The sequence below is a fragment of the Coptis chinensis genome, chromosome 4, assembly GCF_015680905.1.
Source record: "Coptis chinensis isolate HL-2020 chromosome 4, ASM1568090v1, whole genome shotgun sequence".
Classification (NCBI taxonomy): domain Eukaryota; kingdom Viridiplantae; phylum Streptophyta; class Magnoliopsida; order Ranunculales; family Ranunculaceae; genus Coptis; species Coptis chinensis.
In genome coordinates this window covers 6,512,081-6,537,931 of record NC_141459.1, presented here as the reverse complement: position 1 = coordinate 6,537,931, position 25,851 = coordinate 6,512,081, and the positions used below count along the sequence as shown (strand labels likewise).

The window sequence follows — 25,851 nt, the reverse complement described above, 5'->3', positions numbered from 1 at the left end:
GGTGAGGACTTCAAGTTTTACTCAAATGGGTTCTTTGACTTCTTTCATGTTATCATCTTCATATCCAACATGAACTAGAATGTTCCTGCTCAGTTGGGTTGTAAATACTTTCCCTTACTCCTTACCATGAGTTATGTCGCCAGTTCACAGCACTTGCGTCATTAATGTAGAATAGAAACACACGCCAACGAGATCTTTCATATTTAATCTTGGCTTAAGACTTAGGAGTGGTGCTTGATTTTTATATTTATTAAAAGTGTTTGTCTTGTGATCATCTCTCTTTCCCTTGAGTTTTCTTTTTCTCTTTCCCATAAAAATTTCAAGAACTCGTAGAATGGTGAAAGATCACAAGAGAACATTGTCTTCATCATCCAATGTTGGTCGTCACTTCTTCAAAGTATACCTCCCTGAAGACAGCTACCAAAGACTGGTTAGTTCTCTCTGTTCTTTCTCTTAAAATGTCCATGTTTATATAAGTCCATATACTTGTTTGTACTTTAAATCAAGAAAACCCTTTTCATATTTATGACCATGAAGAAATTTGTGAATTTTTTCTCATACCAAGTTGCTTGTTTAGTTAGATTTTTATGATTTTCATTAGTGTAAAAAGCTTCATGTAAACTAGAAGTTTCACTTTGAGATATAACACCATACCCCAAAAGGATTTGCTATTTTGATTTTAATCTGTATTATGTTGTATGGAAAGTTATAAAGAATATAGCTGATGTTTTTTAAGTTATTGCTCATTTAGAATCTGGATTGAGTAGTATCGTTAGACATAACAAAGCGTACTGGCATATATTAATCGTATCATAGTCGTACTGTTGTGCTAATAAACTGACTGTTTTTAGGAATTAGAGATTTCGTAACATTAGAAGAAGGCTTTGTTGGTTGCTGTGCTTGTAAAGTTTTAGTTCCATATACAGAATTAAGAAAACAGTAGTCGTAGTTTAGCATTTTATTATTTTCTTATCTAGAACCGTTCTACGAAACTGAAAATTGGAAGGAATATGGGACCTTGATGACTTGTTATTAATGAGCTCATTAAGTGCAATTTTCTTTAGTCCCGTGTATAATGTTAAAAGAAACTGTGAAATTGGGAGGGGATCTGGAGACTAGAATTATCTTCCTCGACAGTTTGCCCAACCCAACTTGACATGGTTAATGAATTCCATCCAACAAAGTGAAAATATTGTAGTTTGTTCAGAACTGTTGGACTGAAGGCGTGTATATACGGTAGGGCTTTCAAGGACATGGTAGTTTGCAGTTTCCAACCATTCAAAGTCAAGTATATTATGTCTTTTTTATCTACGCTGAGTCTTATGATCATTTAGTCATTGAATTACATTCAAAATCATGTTAGATCATACATGTTATTATTTTTTTTCTTTGTAGAAAATACCTACGGCTTTTGTTAACGACATAGATGGAGCATTACCCAAAAAGATCATCCTTCAAGTATCTCTTAGGAGGATTTGGACCGTTAAAGTAAAAAAGTTGAAGACAACTTCTTCTTTGAAAAGGGTTGGCAGGGCTTCACAAATGATTGTTCCTTAAAATTGGGAGAATTTCTAGTGTTCCGTTATGATGGAAATTCTACATTTGAAGTCAAAATATTTGATCATAGTTGTTGTGAAAGGGAAGAAGAAGACATTGAAGAAAGGGAACCTATCCGCATGCATGTTTCTGAGTCCAACCAAAACATTTCTGAGCTTTCGAAGAGAAGTAGTGGCCAATCTATGAGTAAGTTTGCAATCTACATTTCCTTTCTTGTTTCAGTTTTTCTGCATTTCACCAACTGCTCTCCTGTAGATGGATTGACTACAACAAAGGAGATTGCTGTGGACATTTCAGAAATAGAAGCGGTATCTGTTCAAACCCTTTTTATTTTCAGTTGTAGACATGTAGCAGGCTTCTGTGTTTGCTTGAAGCCTGTGTTTTCTTTTCTTGCCACTCTTTTTCACTACTGCAAGTAATCTACTTTGTTATATCATGGTGTACTTCAACTGCAGAACATCCCAAAGAGGCCGGTTCGTGGCAACAGCATCCCAAGGGTGGCACCAAAGAAAAGAACTTCAGACTATTTTGGAGTTACAAGACACAAAAGGAGTGGGAGATATGAAGTGAAAGTTTGGGATACCTCCGCTGGATGCCATAAGCGTAAAGGGAGGCAAGTATATCTTGGTTCGTTCGAGACTGAGGAGAAAGCAGCAGAGATATATGATCTTGGAGCTCTGAAGTTTTATTCAGGACGAAATACAAATAAGGAATTGAACTTCCCAGTTTCCAATTATGTAAAAGAACTTGAGGAGATGAATAGCATGTCTCGGGAGGAGTATGTAAAATTTCTTAGAAGGACTAGTGATGCTTTTATAAAAGGCCTTTCCACTTGCAGAGGAGTAACCAGGCCAGGGGGGTGACAAACTCACCTTCATCGATTTAGCTAATGATATTGCTGATATTAAGAGGAATGGATGCCATAACAAAGTTTGATAAGTATTATAAGGAGGGTACCACAGAGTTGAATGTTTAGACAAATCAAAACACCCATGTATTGAAGAAGACAGTCGTACTACAGAGAGCAGATTTTAAACGATGTGCTTAGGGGCTTCGATGTGGCACAGCGTATGCCGGAAGGAGAGGAACCACTACCCACTTTAAAAGGCTTGTAAGTTCAATATGTAATACGCTGTTTGCATGACTATTAGTATTATGTTTTAGCTGGTAGGACTTAAATGATTTTACTCAAGACTTGAACTACTTAATGCCTTTTCAAACCAAGTGAGGTTTGTAAAATCTTGATTTTTTTGTTCATTGTCTGCCCATGTGCATGCTGTTGATCTGAAGATGAATGTGATTCAGTTAATATGATATGAGTTAAACAATCGTGGCATTTCACTGTAACTACTAGATTTACAGTTTGAGCATTCTGTTCCTTGGATCATCTAATTTCATTTCTCTTATTCATGTTCACTGACCAAAGCCAAATGATTGCAACTCATGAGATTTTGTTAACAAAGATTCTCATCTATCTAGGTGACTGCACAATACCCATGTTCATCAGTCCATAGTTCAAGAGTGATCTTTACTAGGTCTATCTTTATTTCTTTTTCTTATACCTCTTTTTTCATCTTCTCGTTCCATTGTTTGAATATGATAAACTTTGTATTAATGTCTGAATTTGACTGGTAAAAGGCTGGACATTGCAAGAAAATAGAGTTGCCATCTTTGGTAAAATGTAATTGTAAGTTGAGAAAATTTAATAGATATTGTCATTAAATTGGCATAAGTCAAAATATTGACATTATTTAGCATTCACAAAATAGGTTATGACCTTCTGGACCAGGTTATGACCTTTTGGATCAATCAATCAATCAATCATTCATCACAATATGTACCATATTATCTCCTATAGCTATACGAGAGAGAGTTTTTCAGCCTTGGGGTTTTTGTCTTGTATGGTGAGCAATTTGATAGGTGAAGTTTCACTGAAATGGGTTCTTCATTAATTTATAATGGGAATTGCTCATTTACTCCTTTAAAAGTACTTTTCATATCAAACTTGAAGTCTTAAGGTTACTGCATGCTTTGAAGTTGGTTTATGTTTTAAACAATGCATGTCCTTCTTCACTGTCAGGGGTTATGACATACTATGATGTTATTATGACTTATGACACAAGTACACCACAGCACTTGCATCTTTAATTTGAAATAATAACACACGCCAATGACATCGATCTTTTAATGGTGCAAGGTGTTCTGGTTAAGACTTAGGAGCTAGTGCCTGAATGCCTGAGTTTTTATATTTAGAAGTGTAGGATTGTGATTGTCTTTCTCATAAGCCCCAAAAAGAAATGGTGAGAGGTCACGAGAAGAGATCTTCTTCATCATCTAGTGATGGTCGTCACTTCTTTAAAGTATACCTCCCAGAAGACAGCTCCCAAAGACTGGTTTTCTCTCTGTTCTTTCTCTTGAACTTTCCATGTTTTTATTCTCTGCTTTTCTTCAAAAGAATTGTTTATAGTTGAAATCAATAAAAACCTCATTTTATATTCAACCTGCATTATGTAGACATTGAAGAAATTAATTAATTTTATCGTACCAACTTGCTTGTTTAAGTAGATTTATACTTTTATATGATATTCACCATTTTAACAGAAACTTCATCAAACATGTTTTTTGGGTAGAACAGAAAGAAACACCTGGGAAATTTTGTTGCATATATTCCACCAACTTTTTTCACGTTCATGGGTCTACTAATGGTCCATGCTATTTTGTGCAAATTACCAGTTTAGGGTCCTTTCATTTTGTGTACCATGCACATTGTCTATGTTTCTATGTATTGAGTACGATAGTTATGGAAAACGATACATCACCGTCGGATTCTACTAAAATTCTGGTTTTATACACAGAATGAATCAAGAGAAAGTAAAGCATTTATGCAGGAGAACTAAAATAGATTAGCAGATAACTTAGCATCCTCAAAGGTCCTAGGGATGTCATTATTTCATTCTACCATTAACTCAGGCTGTTATTCAAATAGCAGAAGCAGATAAGCTAAGAATTGTGTATTACAGAGATGTAAGATCATGTAGAATAGTTGGTATGAGTGATCAACTATATATATAGACTCTGATAGTTTGATGATACCTTGAATGAGTTGCTTTTAATGATTACATTAAGTAAAATCTATTTTAATACTACGTAAAATAAATGGAGACTCAAATTGGGTCCGGAATATTTTCCTCGAGATTTTGTCCATTCCCACTTTACATGGTTTCATGACTTTCATCCAACAAAGTGACAATATTGTAGTTTGTTCAGAACTGTTGTATTCAAGGCATGCATATAACTGTTGTTCATGAGGACATGAGCATCTGCAGATTCAAAGCATTCGAAATCAAGTACATTCTAGATTTTATTTTTATTTTCATCGACACTGAGCCTTTTAATTACATCCTTTTAATTATTTAAATCCATGTTTGATGATGATCTTAATGGTTTTTGTTGTAGAAAATACCTACTGCTTTTGTTAACGACTTAAATGGAGCGTTACCCAAAAAGATCATCCTTAAAAGTTCCCTTGGGAGGCTTTGGCCCATTAAAGTAAAAGAAGTTGAAGATGACTTCTATTTTGGGAAGGGTTGGAAGGACTTCAAAAATGATTGTTCCTTAAGATTGGGAGAATTTCTAGTGTTTCGGTATAATGGGAATTCTACATTTAAAGTCAAATTATATGATCACAGTTGTTGTGAAAGGGAAGAGGTTTTAAATTATATGGACATTACAGAAGAAGAAGACACTGAAGAAAGGGAAGCTGTACGCACGCCCGTTTCTGATTCCAAGCAAAACTGTTATAAAGCTATGATGAAAACTGGCCAATCTGGATGTAAGTTTGTAATCTAGTTTTCTCTTCTTGGTGTTTTTTTTTTTGCTGCATTTCACCACCTGCTTAGCTCTTGTAGATGGATGTACTCAAACAAAGGGAACTTCTGTGGATGTTTTAAAAAGCAAATTGGTAGACAAAACAAAGCCTGAGCTCCCCTCATTTCATCATCCCAAAAGGCCATTTCATGGGGTAAGTTTGCTCCCCCCGTCCCTTTCTCTCTCGCTTTTTAAACTTTAAAATGAATTCAGTTTCTGAAGTAGATAGCAGTGTTGTCATTTGATATTTTAGGCTGAAGCAGTAATTGGGCTGCATAGTAGCTTGGTGTACCAGTGATATGTTGCATGAATTTGAAGCTAAGAATATTACTACAAAGATAGTTTGATTGGCTCATTTTTAGGCGGTTTAATTTGCTTGCTCCTCATTCTCTTTAATAGTTTAAATCAAGACAACCATTTCATGCTAGTCTTAGTTAAGTGTGTATCTGTAATTATCGCTACAATCTAATCCCCAGTACTCTAACCGACTTTAGCTTCTTTTTTAGCATTTTCATTCTTAACTTAATAATTTTCAAGGGATTCTTTCTCTCAAACGCTTTTGGTTACGGTCCATTCCTATGTTCAAATCCGTTTTCATTTCCTTATATGTCTTTCCTTTTCCTTTGTTAACATTTGGTGACATGTCATGGAGTTAAATGTAGCTATCCTTTGTGTGTGTGCGTGCAATGTGTTTATTTTCCCCTTACATTCCCTTTTCACTTTATTACTGCAAGGAATCTACAAATTTATATCATGATGTACATCTGAACTGCAGAACATTACAAAACGACCTGTGGTAACAAGGGTGTCTCCAAATAGAAGGTTACTTTTTAGGTCTAGTCAAAAATCATCTGCTTATTTTGGAGTTACAAGACACAAAAAGACTAGAAAATATGAAGCAGACATCTGGGCTTCGGCTACAGAATGTGAAGGCCATAAGGTTAAAGGGAAACGGATATATCTAGGTACATACAAGACTGAGAAGAAAGCTGCGCAAATATGTGATCTTGGAGCTCTGAAGTATTTCGGACCAAATGCAAGTTCAAAATTGAACTTCCCAATTTCCAATTATGAGAATGAACTTGAGGAGATGAAGAGCATGTCCCAGGAGGAGTATCTCAAGTTTCTTAGAAGGACTAGTGACACTTTTGCAAAAGGTCCTTCCAGTTACAAAGGAGTGACCAGTTCAACCTATGGGAACCAATGGCAAGCTCGGATTAGTAGAGTTAATTGTAAATCAGTGTACCTTGGATTATATGACACGGAGAAAGAAGCTGCTGTAGCTTATGATCTTGCTCTTGTTAAACTTTGTGGCACGAATGCCATAACAAACTTTGACATCTCGAACTACTATAAGGAGGGCACCAAGGAGGTGGATGTTGACACCAACCAGAACTCGACAGTGTTGAAGAAGACAGTTGTACTTCAGAGACCAGATCTCTTTTATCCTTTCAAGCCTTAGGAGCTTATTTGGTAGAGTATTTACGATGGAAGGGGAGGAACAACTATTCTGTTTCATGGCTTGTAAGTTAAGTATGTAAAACACTGCTAGTTATGATCATTTGTGTTAAGTATGTAAAATACTGATTTTTGGCAAGACGTGGATTATTTAATGCCTCAAATTGATTGGAGTCTGTAAAATCAGTATTTTTCTTGTTCAATATGTGCCTATGTGCGCTATTGAAGATGAATGTGATTTAATTCCAAGTATTATATTGTGGCATTTCACTACTGTAACTAGATTTACAGTCTCAGCACTTTATTTCTTGGATCATCTAATCCCTTTTCTGTTAATCATGTTCCTAACAAATGATTGCACCTCCTGAGATTGTCATCTACATATCTAGGTGACTGTCCAATACATATGTCCCTTCTCACAGTTCCCAAAGACTAGTGCCATCTCTATTCACTCTGTTCTAAGTCTACCAATTTGATTATTGCAGAGAAATCAGTGAATAGTTATCTTACCGATTGGATTAACGTATTACAGAGAAATCAGTTAAGAAAATGTTCTTACGATTGAAGTAGATTAGTCAAATAAGATAGCTGGCCGCTTCGAAAGAAAGGCCGTGTGCCTAGAAACAATGCCGTGTCGAAAAACTACTATACAGTCAAATGAATCTTGTAAATAATCTACAGTAGGGATAAATTACTCAACTTATAACTTTTAGAAAAGTAAGAAATATGTTTTCTTCAACATAAATTCAGATTGCTTTAGCTAAACTGAAACAATAAACTATAGCTGCGCGCTCTCTGTTAGAGCTTCTTCATATACCACATTATGAAAATCACCATTCCTATGTTACACACTTGTGACGTACCGACGTATTGTACAAGCAGCGAGGTAGTACGTAGCTTAAGTTTTCTGCCCTTATTTACTAGTTTACTTTTCTAGTTATTCAACTCATAATGGTGTAGCAAACCCTACTAAGCTCTGACACATTTTACAATATCTAAATTTTTGAGTAAGAGGATCTGTAGAGATCATCTGATGATCACATAGAAAATCTTGGTAAGTAGTCTTATTATGCATTCCAACTAAATGGTTGGGATTAGGGACTTCATAGCATTCCTAACCAATAACCACACGTGAAAATAATCATAAATGGTTGTTTCCTGAAACCTGCACCAAATCTTTACAAACTTATTAACGTTGGACTTTTGGAGTTGAATTCTCTCTTTATTATATTCACCTACCTTAATCTTAAATTCTTTTTATTCTTTCTTTAAGCCCCACCACCAACTCACTAGATTTTTTTTTTTGTGAGCAACCAACTCACTAGATTTGCTCTTTCTTTTTGTCTCTCTCTAACACTAGTGTATAGAGTTTTGGCTCAAGAACTAGCTATAAATGTTGAAAGACCACAATTTTTTTTTTGCACACAAGGATATATTATTAATCTATAATATAAAGAATGTTACAGCCGAGAGATGTAAATTACAACTATTCATCTAGCTACAGAAGGTTCCTAGTCAAATCGATAGTATGTCCTAAACGGGCATTCAACAGATGTGATAAAGGAATACCCATGTTTAAGCTCCATAGTGTTTCCATATGACTCAAATGAGATCCCTTCTTTGCTGCAGCATTTGCACCAAAATTTACTTGCTCAAGGGCTTGATCTTGTTTTTTTTTTTATAGTGAATGCCCATCAGCACGGGCATCAAATCATATCATTAAAAAGGCTTGATCTTGTTGCAATCCTGGTCGAGCCACAAATTTTAAAATTTGTTTATAAAACGAACCTGGAACCTGGACGAACCTTATTATACAAGTATAAAAATCAGAAGCCCAGAATATCATATCAACTAGTACCTTAAGTTTTATACTTCTATCCACCTTACTTTGTTAGGCTAACATTGGACATCAAAGTGTATTGTTAATTGTTATTGTCATGCTAATAACCTGACGCAGTAAGCGCTCTCTTTATGTCCTCTTTAGGCTCTAGGCCTCTAACTATGTAGTATTATAGTAACCAGTAATTACACGTGGAACACTTGGAAAGTCATGTGTTTCCTCAAACCAAATCTTTTTAACGTTGGACTTGGATTCTCTGCCATTATTAGAATCACCAAACAAATAGATTCTTTTTTATGTTTCTTAAAACACCGCCAGCTACCAAGCACCAAGTCATTTGGTTTTGCTCTTTTTCTCTGTTTCACTTTATCCAGTGTAGAGTTATAGCTCAAGAACTAGAAAAATGGTGAAATATCCCAAGAAGAGATCTTCTTCATCTGGTGTTGATCGTCACTTCTTCAAAGTATACCTTCCTACTGACAGCTCCAAGAGACTGGTATTTTTACTCTCTCCACTTCACTACAATATTGTGTTCTTTATCCTGCTCTTATTTAGTCATGTTTGTTACTGTTATTTGTTATAGCATCACCTTATGCGTGCTCTTTCACCTCAAGCATACTCCTTGATCATAACTCTGAAGTCATTGGATGCTCAGCTCAGTTCTGCTTCTCATTTTTTCCTATAATTTTACATACTCTCACTGTTCTTTGCTCAATAATTCATGCCTTATTTGAACATACAGAAAAATATGTAAAATTTATAATGTGCCTTGGGAATAATTCTAGATTCTTGAGTCTCTACTACTGTAAACTCAAAAAGAAACTTGCGTGTATGTTTAGATCTATGTGGCATGTATATGCTAAGTAAAAAGCAGAAAAAAATATGCTGTTTCTGCTATGTTTTGTATCACTGTATGTATAATGTCAATGCTTATGAAGTTATTGTTCATGCTCTGTTTAAGACAAGGTGGATCTAGTAGGACGATTGTAATAGATGATACTTACTGTCATGGATGGTCACTAAACACAAAAGGTTTTTCCTTGAATCTGTTTTCAACTTTAGGCTTTTTTTTTTTTTTGTTTTCTTGAGTTTATGGGCTGTCTAATGCACTTTTTTTTTGTTTTTAAAAATGTTAAAATTATAAAAAAAAAAAAAAAAAATTGATTTACATGGTTTTGTTATTGTTGTAAGAAAATACCAACAACTTTTATCGAAGGCTTAAGTAGAGCATTACCTGAAGAGATCATCCTCAAAGATTCTCTAGAGAGGCTTTGTTGCGTAGAAGTTAAAAAGGTTGAAGACAACTTCTTTTTCCAGAATGGTTGGCAGGGCTTTGTGAAAAGTCATTCCTTAATTTTGGGAGAGTTCCTAGTATTCAAATATGATGGCAATTCGACGTTTAAAGTCTTGTTGTATGAGCACAGTGGATGTGAAAAGGAAGAAAAAAATGATGCAGAAGAAGCGGGAGAGCAAGAACAAGACCAATTAATGACAGAAACAGAAACCGAAGAAGAAGACGAAGATGATGATGACGAGGAAGAAGAAGAAGAAGAAGAAGAAACCGAATCAGGAACAGAAGAAGAGGAAGGAGAAGAAGCCTCTGGTTCTAGCAAACGAAAACCATACTTCACGGTGTCTTATAGTCCAAAAACGCCATATTATCTGGTAAGTTTTCTATCTGCCCAATTAATTAGGTGCACTAATTGGCACTAAGAGATGTTTGTGCACTAATTGCCAGATAGATGATGTCCAATTCAATTACAGTAACTTCATATTTTAGTAAATTTCTGTTTAATCCATATGTTTTTCTCCCTTCCCCCAATAAAATGCAGATCCATTGAAATCAGTAAGATGTAACTTGGCATTTCTTATGCATGCAATAAGCCAATAGTACATAAAAACATGATAGAAATAGTGTTGATATTCCATTAGCTAGTTGGTGGAGTTATGAAATACTTAGACTCTAGATGAGCCGCTGCATAACTACTGGTTAGGAGGCAGTGGCTCGGATCCCTATCTCTTACCAGAGAAGTCTGGAAGTTGCCATCGGTTGCTCCAGAGGAAATGCAGAATTCACATATATAGTTTGAGATTTTCATTTCAAAATACCAGATGAATTCCACAGTAGCTTAGTTTGCTAGCTAAATTGATGATGAAACTGAAGCTAAAGTTAGTGCATCAGACATGGTTGCTAAAATTAGTTCATTATACTCATGGTTTGGTTGGACTATTTAAATCGGAAAACTTGATCACCGATCCATTCATTATCAAGGACTTGTTTCTCTTAAGAGTTTTTCGCTATGTGCCTTGCCCTATTTATCTGTTTTTTTCTTTCATTTCTGTGCGACCATTTCTTCGTTTCTACTGGCTGCTGTAGTAACCTACATATTTATGTCATGTATGGGCTTGTGAATTGCAGAACATCCCAAAACAGCTGGTGGTTGACAATAACATTCAATTAAGTTCAGAGATGATACTTCGTGATCAAACCAGGAGGTCTTGGCCAGTCACTACCCGCTTTACAAGTGACGGTCGTTATTGGATAACCAAGGGATGGCATGACTTCTGTGTTGGTAACAACATTCAAGAAAATGACTATTTCACATTCGAGTTCCACCAAGGAAAAGGCTTCAGTAGAACTGTGATAGATGTGCACATTACTCGGCCCACGTGTAAGGGCTTCAACGGAGCATAGTGTATGCTTCAGGAGAAGAACAAGTATCCAGTTTAAGACTTGTGAAAATGCTAGCTTTATATAATTGTTGGTATTGTGTATGTACTTAGTATGCTTTAGTGATGCATCCAAACTTGGAACTGTTTAGACCCTCGGTTAATTCCTATAAAGTACTTTATTTATGTGAACTGATATTGGTTAGTGTCATTTACTCGTTTTTAGTGAACAGATCCTAAGATGGATTTTCTCTGTTTCAGCTGCTACCTGCAAAAGATTTTGTTATAACAAAAATTTCAGCTGTGTTTATTGGCATTGGGGGTACGTGGACATTTCACTTGTCACTAGAGTATCTTGCTTCGGCAGATAGCATCTGATATTGCGGCATTTTGTACTATGTCTATTGGTATATATCAATAGTTTTTAGCCAAACCAATAGTCAGTGGTAACCACGAGCCCCCTACTTGGATTATAGTGTGTTTTTTCTTGGCTAACAATTAAAGTAGAAATATATTTGATCTCAAACTTGAGGTTCATCTAATCTCCTTGTCAACCAACCATATATCTCACCTTATCCAGACTCTCCCCCCTCCTCTCCAATACAAAGTATTATCTGCATTCTCTCTTCTTCTTTGCACTCCCACTACTCCAAACAGATAATTCTGAACACCATCACAAAGGTAACTCAAACCACACTTGTACACTATAAACTACGTACAACTGTCTTATATTGTTTTTATGTTCTGTACTTAACATATATCGTTCATGCAATTGTTGTTGCTGTAGATTAGGAGTTTGGCTAAAATGGCAACAACTTCTGCTACGCTCTCCTCAGCAACTCTTACTAAAGCTAGTCTTGGTCGCAATTCATCTCAAAGAAAGAGAAGTGTAGTGCATGTAAGTGGGTTGAATTCCTTCGGAGGATTGAAAGCTCACAACAGTGTAGCTTCTTTAGGCCTTCCAGTGTGCACTGAACAGTCCTTCGCAAAGGTCGTAAGCTCTTTGAAGGCAACATTCCCAGGTCAAAGAAGAGGTGGTGGTGCACTCTCTTCTACCTGCAATGCTGCGGCGGAGATATTTCAAATTGCTGTCGTCATAAATGGTCTTACACTGGTTGGTGTTGCTATAGGATTTGTTCTTCTTCGAATTGAAGCATTTGTCGAGGAAGCCGAAGCTGAATGAAAATGCAATTGAGCAGATAAACTCTGCTGTTATATGTTGAGATTGTTCATCTACCACAAAAATGTTGTTATATTTCAAACTCGTCTCTTTGTTTCGGTTTCTTCGGTGGATGTAGAAATGAAATTTTTTTGGCTATGAGTAAAGGTAAAACCATCCAGTTCAAACTGCAACTGGACAGAACAATAAATTAACTGTCTGCTTTAATCTCCTTGTTTTGAGTGTGTAATTATAGTCTGCAAGGGAGGAGTTGCAGTGGAGAAATGGAAACACTAGGGAGAGTGAGGAGGTGTGTTGGGCAATTGCTTCAAAAACACTACAGAATGATAACTTTAATTTGCTTGAATATCCAGAGAACTGCAACAATTCTGAAAATGCATAAAGTTCATGTATCCAGCAGCACAGAATCACAAAACACAAAAGTTGATTAAGCATTTACGCCAGATACATCTACCCAAATTCTCGTCTGAGATTACTAATATGCATATCAGGTGGTGAGTACTTTTTCAATATACAGGAAAGCCAGGCGCTAGATCTCTATTGGAATTTGGAACTACACCACGCCACCATCTATATTCGTATCATTTCGCCACTCGTGAGTAACCTTTGCATGTTTGTTATTGCCCCCTCAGATACTTTTCAATGTTGTTATTGATAGCCTGCTTGCATATCAATATACGTAATTAGCTTAATTAAAAAGTTTCATGAAGAATTCCGCACTTGCAGAATAGCAAGAGTTGTGTTATATACATGCTGTGGGTTATTTGCAAGTGTTTTATGTTGGGGCGGACTCGCTACTAACAACACAATAAGTTTTCGAATCTTCAGACAGAAGGGCAAAATAATCAAGTAACTCACATGCACGGCATACTCCCTTAGTGTAGTATTATCAAACTATAACTTGGAAGTTGGAACTAGCAATTTCCAGAGCATTTCTCTTTACAGTTGCTTCACTCTGAGACAAAAAGACAGATTAGGTCAAGTTAACTAAAGTACTAAACCCTGATATGCCCAAAGTCTAAACAAAGATAGGAGAAGCCTTGATAAAAATGATTTACTTGCCATCAGTTTCTCTAAAGGAAAAGGCATGAGTGCAGAAGGTCAGAAGGAAATGTTCAGGCACTTGTTCACCAATTCATGCATGCAGAAGGTCAGAAGGATAGCATGAACCAATAAATATGATCAATTTAGCTGAATATTACAATGAATAGTGGTAGACTGGAGTTCAAACAATGCAGCTAATTCACATACATGTAGCAGTGCAAAACATGCAAAATTGTTTGCTAAGATGTTGGAAAATACAGATGAAGTACAAAATCCTCAAGTCATTCTTAATAAAATCTACCAACATCTAACTTTTTGCTGAAAACTCATTCTACGTAAGCCCCGTGCAGCTTGTAATGGAAGTTGAGACAAAATTTAACTGAACTGTGATTTCACAGCGATTGAAGGCAAAAGTTACAAGAAACCTTGATTTGCTGAGCTGCCAATTCACTGACCCGTATACATTGGTCAGATGGATGATCGTCTCTGACATGCGAAAAATAGCTGGGCACAGAGAAAAGCCATTACCACTGACGCCAACAATTCAAATCCCACCACCTTAGGGAAGTCCCAATCCAAAATTCGCCTTAGATAGCTGCAGGAATCACTAAATTTGTAGCATAACAAAAGAAAAAGCATATGACAGTGATAGAAGGTTTGTGCTACAGTGAATATACATTTACTACCAAATGGATACATCAGTCTACCTGGAAAGCAGTATCTGATATTAGAAGATCTATGTCCATGCTAATACATTACGTGAAAGGTCGTCTTATCTTGATAGGTCAAATATTAAACCAAAAGACGGCTCCAGAATAAACTTTTTTCAACTACACTACCAATCATAGAACAAAACAAATTTCATTTCAGGGAGAAACTCCAGTACCCTTAATACTACATAAGGAATGGTTGAAATACCGGTATTTCGTTCTGTGAAAATTTTAGATGTTGGTTACTCAAAATTTCAGCAGATAGTGCAAATTCCACAGCATTTTGTTTCCTGCTACTAAGAGTGTGCAGAGGTTACAGCTGCTATGTTTATCAATCAAAATTCTGTGCGTTAAGCTGGGTTTTATGGAAGAATAAGAAAGCGGAGAACCCTTTTACCAGGATATGAAAACAACTAAAACAGAAATTGTGAATGATGGATTATCTTTTCTCTGCTATCAACAGTCCATCTAACTAGCGAACGGATATATTGCAGTTCAGAGATAAACCTTGTTATTGAAGGCATGGTCGCAAGTACCCCAGCACATGCATAAATAAAAGGGATTAGAGCCTTTGGTTTGTTCTTCCGAAGCCACATCAAAGACCCCAAACTAGCAAGAGATACAGTAAATACCTGTGTCCAGTAGACCAGTACGAAAAATAATGAATAATCGAACCAGCACAACAAAAGATATTCATGAAAGCTTACAGAAATGTAGGTTGAAGACTAAAGACCAAAAAGAGGAAAGACAAACAATTAGGATTGTCAGGCTACCACATATGTTAAGAACAATACCAAATTCCTGGATTCATTATTTCTGTTAACAACTCTTTATTTTTTCTGGAATAAGTGAAAAGGAAATACAGATCTAGATTGGATAAGATGGAACATGGTTTCCTGGTTTAGAGTGTAAGAAAATGGTGTACTTTTCTCTTTGCCATTTCTTGCAAACCAAAACATCCTGTATCAGCATAGAATTTGCTCGCTCCATACTCCACTGAAAAAATCCACATCTACTCCTCTTATGGAAATTAAGTTCATTATTACTATCATTCCTTATAAGCACATTAAGCCTCCAGTGTCTCGAGTATAATTTTTTATCCAAACTTGCTGATGAATAGCTGGTCAAACAAAATATCGCCAAATGGAACACTTGATAAGAGGAAATCGCATACCAGATTTGCATTCGCTTCTACCCCTTGCAGAACGTATTCCCATGTAAACTCCAAACCCCTGGCACCTACCCACAGTGGAGCAAGTCTGTGTAGAACAGAATCAGCAAAAGCCCATCCTGGTAGCAGAGAACATGTGAGATACAATTAAAAAGGAATGCAATGATGATTCTGCTGTTGTTGTTGTGTTGTTGTTTTCATTTTACTTTTATTTGTTTACTACTTTTTTTTTTGGAGGGGGAGGAGCTATGTTGCACGGACACGGACACGGACACAGACACGGCGACTTGGTTATATCTCAAAAAAACAGGACGCGGACGCGGCAAACTACGCATAAATTAATTAATATTTATAATTTTATTTTATATAAATAGAACATTAAAAACTAAATTAAATGTATCATCAACTAAGCAGTTAAAATCGGTTTTCGTAACTAATCGGTCGAGGAGCGATATGCGATTAATCGGTTAATCGGTGATTTAATCGGTTATATCGGATGTATATATTTGTCGTTTTCAAAATATATAATATGCTCTGTTTGGTTCGGTGCACCGAATTGCAAATGACAAATAGGCAAATGGCATGTGATTGTATTGCATCTGAATGCATTGCATCCAACTTACTTGTGCTTGGTAAACCCAAGGCAAAAGGATGTAAAGTTGGTTACATTATCCCACTACTTTTTTTCACATCTTATAAAGTTGGTTATATAATCCCACTACTTTTTTTCACATCTTATATAAGAGAAACCACCTCTCTTGTGTTTGCATCTATTTACACAACTTTTTTGGCTGCAAGTGGATGTCATGGAAACTACTTATATAGTGCATATAATTGCAACTTGTTACATCAACCGCCTATTGCATTTTGCTACCAAACACTGTTTTGTGGGTGGTTACATGGAAATAGGTGCAATTGCATGTAAATACATCGAACCAAACAAAGCAAATAATACAATCATACCAAATATTTCTAAACAGTGATCCGAGATATAACAAAAAATATCAAATTCTCATAATCACATTTAACTAGCTCAATTTTAGAGTACTACAGATATGTCAACACACAAAAATTACTTTAAATATTTAAAGGAATAAGGGGATTGAAAAGTGATAATATTTATTTGAGAGATAATACAATAATTTGTATATTTAACTTTCATTAAGGAGGGAAAAATAAGTAAACTCTTACTTTTGTGTATTGATTGGGTTCTATTATTATTAATACGGTTTAAGAATCTAAGAGCATCTCTAGGTGGTGGTAGCATGCTCTTCATATTTGAAGAAAAAGTTTAAAGAAGCTGGTCGCAAATTTTGACCAATTCTAGGTAGTCGCAAATTCGATAAGCAAAAGTCAACCCACGCGACTTTATTACCATCGCGCGACAGTTGGAGTGTCGCCCAAGTACAATTCCAAAACAACCCATGCGAGATTAGGAGTGGTGCGAAACCATTCCAAAAAAAAAAAAAAAAAAACTCACGCGCGACATTAGAGTGGAGTGGACGACAATATCGGGCGCGTTTGGTCCGGGTCAAAAAAAAAAAAAAGTAGGGCGACATTTGCAATGGCGCGGGACATTACCAATGTCGCTCCGCATCTGCATCCAAATTGCCAAATTTACGAACAAGAATACGAACAAACAGGTAATGCGACCAGATTTGTTACCACCTAGAGATGAAATTCCGAGATATTCTGAACTTTTCCTTTAAATATGAAGAAAAAAACAAGTTATACTACCACCTAGAGATGCTCTAATTCGTTAATTTTACATATTTTTTTGGATGGGGAACCAATATTTTCAATAATTTTTTTTCTCGGTTTAGCGAGAAATCAGTCATCTCGGCCGATTAATCGGTCAATTCGGTGATTAAATCGGTTCGGTAAGAAAAAGTTAAAAAATCGGTAAAAACTAATCGGTTTACGAGCGATACGCGATTAATCGGCCGATATATCCAATATTGATAGCATAGATCATCAATATTCATAAATTCAAAATTATTCAAGATAAATAGCCACAAGATTAAGTTTAATATTTCCTAATCAAAACTTAAAAACATGTTATAAGTCTTACCAAAATAAAAACCAGAAAAATTGAGTTTTTTAGCATCATTTTGGTTTATTTTATATTTTTGAGTCAAAATCCGACGTCCTAACCATGTTGACCCGTGTCCGGTTTAGTTGACCGTGTCTTGGTTTGTGTTGACCGGTCTTGTCCGTTGGACGGGACACATCCATTTCTTTTATTTGCATTCCGCGTCCGACGTGTGTCCGAAGCGGAATGCAATGATGAATTTGTTGTTGTTGTTTTTCCTTTTTCTTTTATTTTTTTACTTATTTTTTTTTTTTTGGGGAGGGGGAGGGATTGGATTTGTGTGCATGTGTAGAACAAAATCAGCAAAAAAAGACCAAATGAAACTCTACTTTGTTGAATCTTACAATTAGGAACCTATCAAGGTGACCCTAGAGAATAATTAACATCATCACAACAAACAGACTTTTAAAAAAACATGCAATTTGAAAAATCAAAAGTTCAACATTTGAAACTTTTTCTGAAAGACTGCTCCACCAGGTCACATCTTGCTATAAATTGATATTTTTAGTCAAATAAACTGCTACATGCCAAAAGTTTCTTTCAAGCATGAAACTTATTTGTGATCACATATCTTTATGCTCTTTCTATACGAAACAGGATTTGCTCTATCTATCAAATAGACAAACTACTGAAACAATAAAGGGAAAGCATATAGAGAGATCCCTAAATTAACGATTAGAAAGTAAAGGAAGGGAAAAGTATATAGATCAAGCTACAAAAGTGAACCTACGCAAAAAGTAAAATAACACAAAGGAAATATAAGTTTCATAATATGGAAAAGAAGCAAGCAAGCTGTTATGTCTTCTGTCTTATAAATTCTAGATTACTAAAAGAACATAATCGAGAAAAGTGTGGGCTCTTCTTTGGGGAAAAACTTTAACAACAAACAATCTGAGAAAGAGGGGCCAAATTATGGTGAACCGGTGTGTGATGTGTGCTTAAGAAGAAGAGAGTATCCAACATCTCTTTTTGGATTGCAGAATGGCGAAGAAAGTGTGGGAATACTTTCTCTCCAATCTCCATATTCCGCTCGATACTTCTCTTGGGTTAAGAAGTATGTTCCATAAGAAGCCATCGGTGGGTTTATCTCCTACGCGGATGTTTGAGTAAAACCATTGCTCATGGGATTACGTGGACAATTTGGCTAAAAAGAAATCAAAGGATTTTTTACGATAAGTTTTGTGATTTAAATAGTATTACTTGTAATTACAAATACACCATTTGGGGTTGGGTATCTCATCTTCCTACTGTTAAGAATTTGAATTTATAAGGGTAGTGTGAACCTTAGAACAAGAGTGCTTACCAAGGCCAACAGCTTGAAACTTATGAGTCTGGGAGATGTTCCTATGTGTCAATTGAGTCAAGGCATAGTAAAGGCCAGCAAAATCTATGAATCCAATTAGTGCTTTCAACAACTCCTGAAAAACATAAATCACATGTTATATACTACTGTACCTTTATATTTTAATAAACATAAAACACAGGTACAACATACCTGATATGGATCAAAACTGTCGGTCTCGGTAACTTTGAGAAATGTTGCCAGGCACACAAGCTACCAAATCAAAAAAAGACTTGTTTTTTTTTAATCTAACAACCTTAGTTCGAGAATGTATAAAATAAGTATGAATGCATAAATAAATAAAAGTAAGTAACCTTAATTAAAGCAGTAATGAGATAAACGACAGCGGTTTTAATACAAGTACCAAGTGTATCATATTCCGATCTGCGAAAAATAAAAAATTGAGGAGGGTTAAATCTGTAAATAGTTTGGAAAAAAAAAAAAAAATGGAGGGGCGACTTATTACAGTGGAGTGGCGGAGTAGTAGATTGCGTGAGGACCGAAAGTGAGGAGTGCACAGTTGAAGAAGTGGAACACCGTCATCCTCGTTTTTCTGTTTTCTTTTTCTTCTTCTTCAGTGGAGACAAGTAGTTTTTTTTTAAGTTTTTAAGTTTTAGCCCAACAGGACTATAGCTAGAGAGATCGGAAGAGGCCCATGTCATTTTGCAAAAGTCCTTTATCGAATTTTGTTGATAAGGATATTTATGGTCTTTTTTATTATTATTTTAACTCATAGCTCAGAGTCGGGCACCCCATTCTTTTGTTTGGATCGTGCTTTGCAAAATCCATGATCTTTGTATGTGTTTGTATTTGTCCCACGAGTATGTGAACCGTGCTAGGCATCGGTGTTTTTTCAAATCTTTAAACCTGTTGCTCTAACATCTCTCTGATAGTATGATTTTTTTAATTCTAATTATAATCTAAAAAATAATATAAAATCATTAAGAGGGATTGAATATAATTTGAGTGACGTGAATGAGATTTTCTAAATTATTTTAAATAATATGAAGCTAATTCTAATTTCAATAAAGTGATAGAGTTTTTGGTAAATTGTTTAAAAAGAAGGGAGCTAATTAGAATAATTAAGGGAGGTGGTTCTAAAATCATAAAATAGAGATATTACAAATACACAGTTCGGTTGAGAAATTTTCCTCCTAAAGATCCGGCTATCATATAGTGTAGAGATTTGGGGGGGGTGGGGGGTTGTCAACTCGACTCCACACATATTAGTATACTGCTATGCAGTGGGGGGCATTGAGCTGAGAGGAGTGGAGAGGAGAGAGGGAGAGATTGAGAGAGCGTGGAGAGGGACAAAGAGAAAGATAAGGAATGAGGACAGACAGACAGAAACTATCCAAATGACTTTTTGTCCACATACCTCCCTCGGCTTAGAATGTTCGCTCCGCCCACTCGTCAAAAACAATTCAAGCATCAATGACTCGTCACTCGATTTCATCTCATGATATCATCACCTGCCACTTTCATCATTGCTATTATTAACATTAGGTCTTTACCCACTGCAATACTCAAATCATTACCATCATCACATCCTTAATTACACTCTTTCTATACCAGTTCAGAAAACATAATATCTAGAACCACCACACATGTGTAGCTTATGAGAACGTGTCACTCATCCTTATCAGTACACATGTCCATACCACCATACATGTACTACCAATTATACACTCCCAACACCTATAAAACCCAACCCCAAAACTATGTTAGCTTGATTCCAATCTCACCCCAAAGTGTTGGATATGTACACATCTTCTAACTCATGAAGATCAGCCATTACCACCCAAAATACTCCTCATTCTAGATTACAGCTAATTCGTAAACACTTGATATAATGTCTTGTTAATCCTTTAGGATAACAACAGACGTTTACATTTAGCGTCGTCAGTAGTAGATTTATTGAAAATCCGATAACTCACACAACTTTATTCTCTGGTGGTCAATTTCCCTTTCCACTCAAGCTTCTACAATGGATGTTGATCGATCAATCTCTCCCACCTACCACTACCAAACTTGCAGCTCATCTCGTGACATCATCACCTGCCACTTTCATCATTGCTATCATTAGCATTAGGCATTTACCCACTGTAATACTCAAATCATTAACATCGTCACATCCTTAACCACTCTTTCTATACCTGTTCAAAAAGTATAATACCTAGAACCACCACACACGTGTAGCTTATGAGGACGTGTCACTCATCCTATCAGTATACATGTCAATACCACCAAACATGTCCTACCAACTATACACTCCAAACGCCTATAGAAGCCAACCCCAACACTATGTTAGCTTGATTCCAATCTCACTCTAAGGTGTTGGATACGTAGGCATCTTCTAACTCATGAAGATCAGTCATTACCACCCAAAACACTCCCCTTTCTAGATTACAACTAATTCATAAATACTTGGTGTAATGTCTTGTTAATCCCTTAGGATAATAGCAGACATTTACATTTGGCGTCGTCTGTGGTAGATTTCTTGAAAATCTTATAAATCACACAACTCTCTTCTCCAGTGGTCAATTTTCCCTTCCACTCAAGCTTCTACAATGGATGTTGATCGATCAACTTCTCCCACCTACCACTACCAAACTAGCGACTCCTCTCATGATATCATCATTACTATGATTAACAATAGGCCTTGACCCACTACAATACTCAAATAATTGCCATCATCACATCCTTAACCGCGACTTTTTTATATACGGCCTAAACAACATAATAGCTAATTTGCGCGGATATGTGTAGCTTATGAGGACGTGTCACTCATCCTATCAGTATACATGTCAATACCACCAAACATTTCCTACCAACTACACACTCCAAACGCCTATAGAAGCCAACCCCAACACTATGTTAGCTTGATTCCAATCTCACTCTAAGGTGTTGGATACGTAGGCATCTTCTAACTCATGAAGATCAGCCATTAACACCCAAAACACTCCCCTTTCTAGATTACAACTAATTCATAAACACTTGGTGTAATGTCTTGTTAATCCCTTAGGATAATAGCAGACATTTACATTTGGCGTCGTCTGTGGTAGATTTCTTAAAAATCTTATAACTCACAACTCTCTTCTCCGGTGGTCAATTTTCCCTTCCACTCAAGCTTCTACAATGGATGTTGATCGATCAACTTCTCCCAGCTACCACTACCAAACTAGCGGCTCCTCTCATGACATCATCGCCTGCCACTTTCATCATTGTTATCATTAACAATAGGCCTTGACCCACTGCAATACTCAAATAATTACCATCATCACATCCTTAACCGCACTATTTCTATACCAGTTTAAACAACATAATATGAAACTGCCAGATATGTGTAGCTTATGAGGACGTGTCACTCATTCTAGCAGTACACATGTCCATACCACCACACGTGTCCTACAACCTACACACTCCCAATGCTTATAAAAGCCAACCCCAAAACTATATTAGCTTGATTCCAATCTCACCCTAAGGTGTTGGATATGCAGGCATCTTCTAACTCATGAAGATCAGCTATTACCACCCAAAACACTCCCCTTTCTAGATTACAGCTAAGTCATAAACACTTGGTGTAATGTCTTGTTAATCCCTTAGGATAATAATAGGCATTTACATTTGGCACCATCTATGTTAGATTTCTTGAAAATCCAATAACTCACACAGCTCTCTTCTCCAGTGATCAATTTCCCCTTCCACTCAAGCTTCTACAATAGATGTTGATCGATCAACCTCTCCCACCCATAATTACCGAACTTGCAGCTCATCTCATGACATAATCACCTACCACTTTTATCATTGCTATCATTAGTATCATTAGTATCAGGCTTGTACCCACTACAATACTCAAATCATTATCATCATCACATCCTTAACCACACTTTTTCTATACCAGTTCAAACAACATAATACATGGAACTACCACAAATGTGTAGCATATGAGGACTTGTCACTCACTCTAGCAGTACACATGTCTATACCACCACACAAGTCCTACCAATTATAAACTCCCAACGCCTATAAAAGCCAACCGAAACCTATATTAGTTTGATTCTAGTCTCACCCCAATGTGTTAGATACGTAAGCATCTTCTTACTCATGAATATCAACCATTACCACCCAAAACACTCCCTTTTCTAGATTATAGCTAAGTCATATATAAACACCTGGTATAATGTCATGTTAATCCCTTAGGTATACTTGCAGCTCATCTTGTGACATCATCACCTGCCACTTTCATCATTGTTATCATTAGCATTAGGCCTTTACCCACTGCAATTAATACTCAAATCATTACCATCATCATATTCTTAACCACACTCTTTCTATACATGTTCAAAAAGTATAATACCTAGAACCACCACACACGTGTAGCTTATGTGGATGTGTCACTCATCCTATCAGTACACATGTCCATACCATCAAGCGTGTCCTACCAACTACACACTCCCAACGCCTATAGAAGCTAACCCAAACACTATGTTAGCTTGATTCCAATCTTACCATAAAGTGTTAGATAAGTAGGCATCTTCTAACTCATAAAGATCAGTCATTACCACCCAAAACACTCCCCTTTCTAGATTATAGCTAAGTCCTAAACACTTGGTGTAATGTCTTGTTAATTCCTAAAGATAATAATAGACATTTACATTTGGCGCCGTCTGAGGTAGTTTTTTTGAAAATCCGATAACTCACACAACTATCTTCTCCGATGGTCAATTTTCCTTTCCACTCAAGCTTCTACAATAGATGTTGATCGATCAACCTCTCCCACCCACCACTACCGAACTTGCAGTTCATCTCGTGACATCATCACCTGCCACTTTTATCATTGTTATCATTACCATCAAGCCTTTACCCACTACAATACTCAAATCATTACCATCATCACGTCCTTAACCGCACTTTTTCTATAATATTTCATACAACATAATACCTGGAACGACCACAGACGTGTAGCTTATGAGGACGTGTCACTTATCCTAGCAGTACTCATGTTCATACCACCACACGTGTCCTACCAACTACACACTCCCAACACCTATAAAAGCCAACCCCAAACCTATGTTAGCTTGATTACGCCTCTCACCCAAGGTGCGGGGATCGTAAGTATATCTTCTTACTCATGAAGATCAGCCATTACCACCCAAAACACTCCCCTTTCTAGATTACAGCTAAGTCATAAACACTTGGTGTAATGTCTTGTTAATACCTTAGGCTAAAAATAGACATTTCTATTTGACGCCGTCTGTGGTAGATTTCTTGAAAATCCGATAACTCACACAACTCTCTTCTCTGGTGGCCAATTTCCCCTTCCACTCAAGATTTTACAATAAATGTTTATCAACCCCTCCCACCCACCACTATCCAATTTGCAACTCATATCGTGACATCATCAACTTCCACTTTCATCATTGTTATCATTAGCATCAGACTTTTAACCACTGCAATACTCAAATCACTACCATCGTCCACATCCTTAACCACACTCTTTCTATACCGGTTCAAAACAACATTGTACTGCAAGAACCACCACACATTATAGTTTATGATTACGTGTCACTCATTTTAGCAAAGCATTACACATGTCCATACCACCATACATGTCCTTCTAACTACACACTCTCAACGCCTCTATAAAAAGCAAAACCCCAATACTATATTAGCTTGACTCCAGTCTCACCCCAAGGTGTTGGATATGTAGGTATCTACTTACTCATGAAGATCAGCCATTACCACCTAAAACACTCCCCTTTCTAGATTACACCTAAGTCCTAAACACTTGGTGTAATGTCTTGTTAATCCCTTAAGATAAAAATACACATTTACATTTGGCGCCATCTATGGTAGATTTCTTAAAAATCCGATAACTCACACAACTCTTTTCTCCGGTGGTCAATTTCCCTTTCTACAATGGATGTTATCAACCTTTCCCACCCACCACTACCGAACTTGCATCTCATCTTGTGACATCATCACCTACCACTTTCATCATTGCTATCATTAGGATCAGGCATTTACCCACTGCAATACTCAAATCATTACCATCATCACATCTTTAACCAAACTCTTTCTATACCAGTTCAAACAGCATAATACCTGGAACCACCTCACACTTGTAGCTTATAAGGGTGTTTCACTCGTCCTAGTTGCATACATGTCCATACCACCACACGTGTCCTACCAACTTCACACTCCTAACACCTATAAAAGCCAACCCCAAAACAATGTTAGCTTGATTCTAATCTTACCCTAAGGTGCTGGATACGTAGGCATCTTCTAACTCATGAAGATCAACCGTTACCACCCAAAACACTTCACTTTCTAGATTATAGCTAAGTCATAAACACTTGGTGTAATGTCTTGTTAATCCCTTAGGATAATAATAGACATTTACATTTGGCGCCGTCTGTGGTAGATTTCTTGAAAATTCGATAACTCGCACAGCTCTCTTCTCCGGTGGTTAATTTCCCCTTCCACTCAAGCTTCTATAATGGATGTTGATCGATCAACCTCTCCCACCTACCACTACCGAACTTGCAGCTCATCTTGTGACATCATCACCTGCCACTTTTATCATTACTATGATTAATAATAGGCCTTGACCCACTACAATACTCAAATAATTGCCATCATCACATCCTTAACCGCACTCTTTCTATACCAGTGTAAACAACATAATAGCTAGAACTGCCAGATATGTGTAGCTTATGAGGACGTGTCACTCGTCCTATCAGTATACATGTCAATACCACCAAACATTTCCTACCAACTACACACTCCCAACGCCTATAGAAGCCAACCCCAACACTATGTTAGCTTGATTCCAATCTCACTCTAAGGTGTTGGATATGTAGGCATCTTCTAACTCATGAAGATCAGCCATTAACACCCAAAACACTCCCCTTTCT

General features: G+C 36.6%; 4 protein-coding genes and 1 long non-coding RNA gene across 6 annotated transcripts; 3 read left to right on the top strand and 2 right to left on the bottom strand.

Annotated features, from left to right (window-relative positions):
* The first annotated feature begins 1,749 nt into the window (after positions 1-1,749).
* Positions 1,750-7,162, top strand: LOC147501510 (AP2-like ethylene-responsive transcription factor AIL5). The gene is made up of 4 exons (XM_086606574.1): positions 1,750-1,865; positions 5,291-5,389; positions 5,457-5,578; positions 6,200-7,162. The coding sequence occupies exons 2-4, from the start codon at positions 5,365-5,367 to the stop codon at positions 6,884-6,886; spliced, it is 834 nt and encodes a 277-aa protein (XP_086462700.1). The 5' UTR covers positions 1,750-1,865; positions 5,291-5,364; the 3' UTR covers positions 6,887-7,162.
* Positions 7,163-8,699: 1,537 nt separating this feature from the next.
* Positions 8,700-11,584, top strand: LOC147501509 (B3 domain-containing protein Os03g0212300-like). Its single transcript, XM_086606573.1, has 3 exons — positions 8,700-9,218; positions 9,914-10,387; positions 11,142-11,584. The coding sequence occupies exons 1-3, from the start codon at positions 9,126-9,128 to the stop codon at positions 11,415-11,417; spliced, it is 843 nt and encodes a 280-aa protein (XP_086462699.1). The 5' UTR covers positions 8,700-9,125; the 3' UTR covers positions 11,418-11,584.
* A 331-nt stretch (positions 11,585-11,915) lies between these two features.
* Positions 11,916-12,779, top strand: LOC147501508 (cytochrome b6f complex subunit (petM)). Of its 2 annotated transcripts, none has more exons than XM_086606576.1 (2): positions 11,916-12,073; positions 12,180-12,779. In XM_086606576.1, exon 2 carries the CDS (start codon positions 12,198-12,200, stop codon positions 12,573-12,575), a length of 378 nt encoding a protein of 125 aa, XP_086462702.1. In that variant the 5' UTR covers positions 11,916-12,073; positions 12,180-12,197; the 3' UTR covers positions 12,576-12,779. The 2 variants fall into 2 exon arrangements, with proteins under 2 accessions (XP_086462702.1, XP_086462704.1); XM_086606578.1 differs by having other exon boundaries at positions 11,937-12,073; positions 12,185-12,779.
* Positions 12,178-13,626, bottom strand: LOC147501507 (uncharacterized). Its single transcript, XR_015221394.1, has 2 exons — positions 13,431-13,626; positions 12,178-13,231 (listed from the first exon to the last, which is right to left on the bottom strand). It is a non-coding gene; the product is annotated as an uncharacterized LOC147501507 (long non-coding RNA).
* Positions 13,627-13,732: 106 nt separating this feature from the next.
* On the bottom strand, positions 13,733-19,577 carry LOC147501506 (seven transmembrane domain protein). Its single transcript, XM_086606575.1, has 7 exons — positions 19,398-19,577; positions 19,246-19,315; positions 19,085-19,144; positions 18,893-19,007; positions 15,501-15,616; positions 14,834-14,958; positions 13,733-14,211 (listed from the first exon to the last, which is right to left on the bottom strand). Exons 1-7 carry the CDS (start codon positions 19,472-19,474, stop codon positions 14,085-14,087), a joined length of 690 nt encoding a protein of 229 aa, XP_086462701.1. The 5' UTR covers positions 19,475-19,577; the 3' UTR covers positions 13,733-14,084.
* Positions 19,578-25,851: the final 6,274 nt, after the last annotated feature.

Excerpts from the sequence above, each read along its gene's own strand:
- LOC147501509 (XM_086606573.1), top strand. The coding sequence starts at position 9,126 with ATGGTGAAATATCCCAAGAAGAGATCTTCTTCATCTGGTGTTGATCGT. Across the intron at positions 9,219-9,913 it reads CTGACAGCTCCAAGAGACTG|AAAATACCAACAACTTTTAT; the intron begins GTATTTTTACTC and ends TATTGTTGTAAG. Across the intron at positions 10,388-11,141 it reads CAAAAACGCCATATTATCTG|AACATCCCAAAACAGCTGGT; the intron begins GTAAGTTTTCTA and ends TGTGAATTGCAG.
- LOC147501510 (XM_086606574.1), top strand. The coding sequence starts at position 5,365 with ATGATGAAAACTGGCCAATCTGGAT. Across the intron at positions 5,390-5,456 it reads GAAAACTGGCCAATCTGGAT|CTCTTGTAGATGGATGTACT; the intron begins GTAAGTTTGTAA and ends CCACCTGCTTAG. Across the intron at positions 5,579-6,199 it reads CCAAAAGGCCATTTCATGGG|AACATTACAAAACGACCTGT; the intron begins GTAAGTTTGCTC and ends TCTGAACTGCAG.
- LOC147501506 (XM_086606575.1), bottom strand. The coding sequence starts at position 19,474 with ATGACGGTGTTCCACTTCTTCAACTGTGCACTCCTCACTTTCGGTCCT. Across the intron at positions 19,316-19,397 it reads TACTACTCCGCCACTCCACT|ATCGGAATATGATACACTTG; the intron begins GTAATAAGTCGC and ends TATTTTTCGCAG. Across the intron at positions 14,212-14,833 it reads ACCATGCCTTCAATAACAAG|CTATCTAAGGCGAATTTTGG; the intron begins GTTTATCTCTGA and ends TGATTCCTGCAG.
- LOC147501508 (XM_086606576.1), top strand. The coding sequence starts at position 12,198 with ATGGCAACAACTTCTGCTACGCTCTCCTCAGCAACTCTTACTAAAGCT.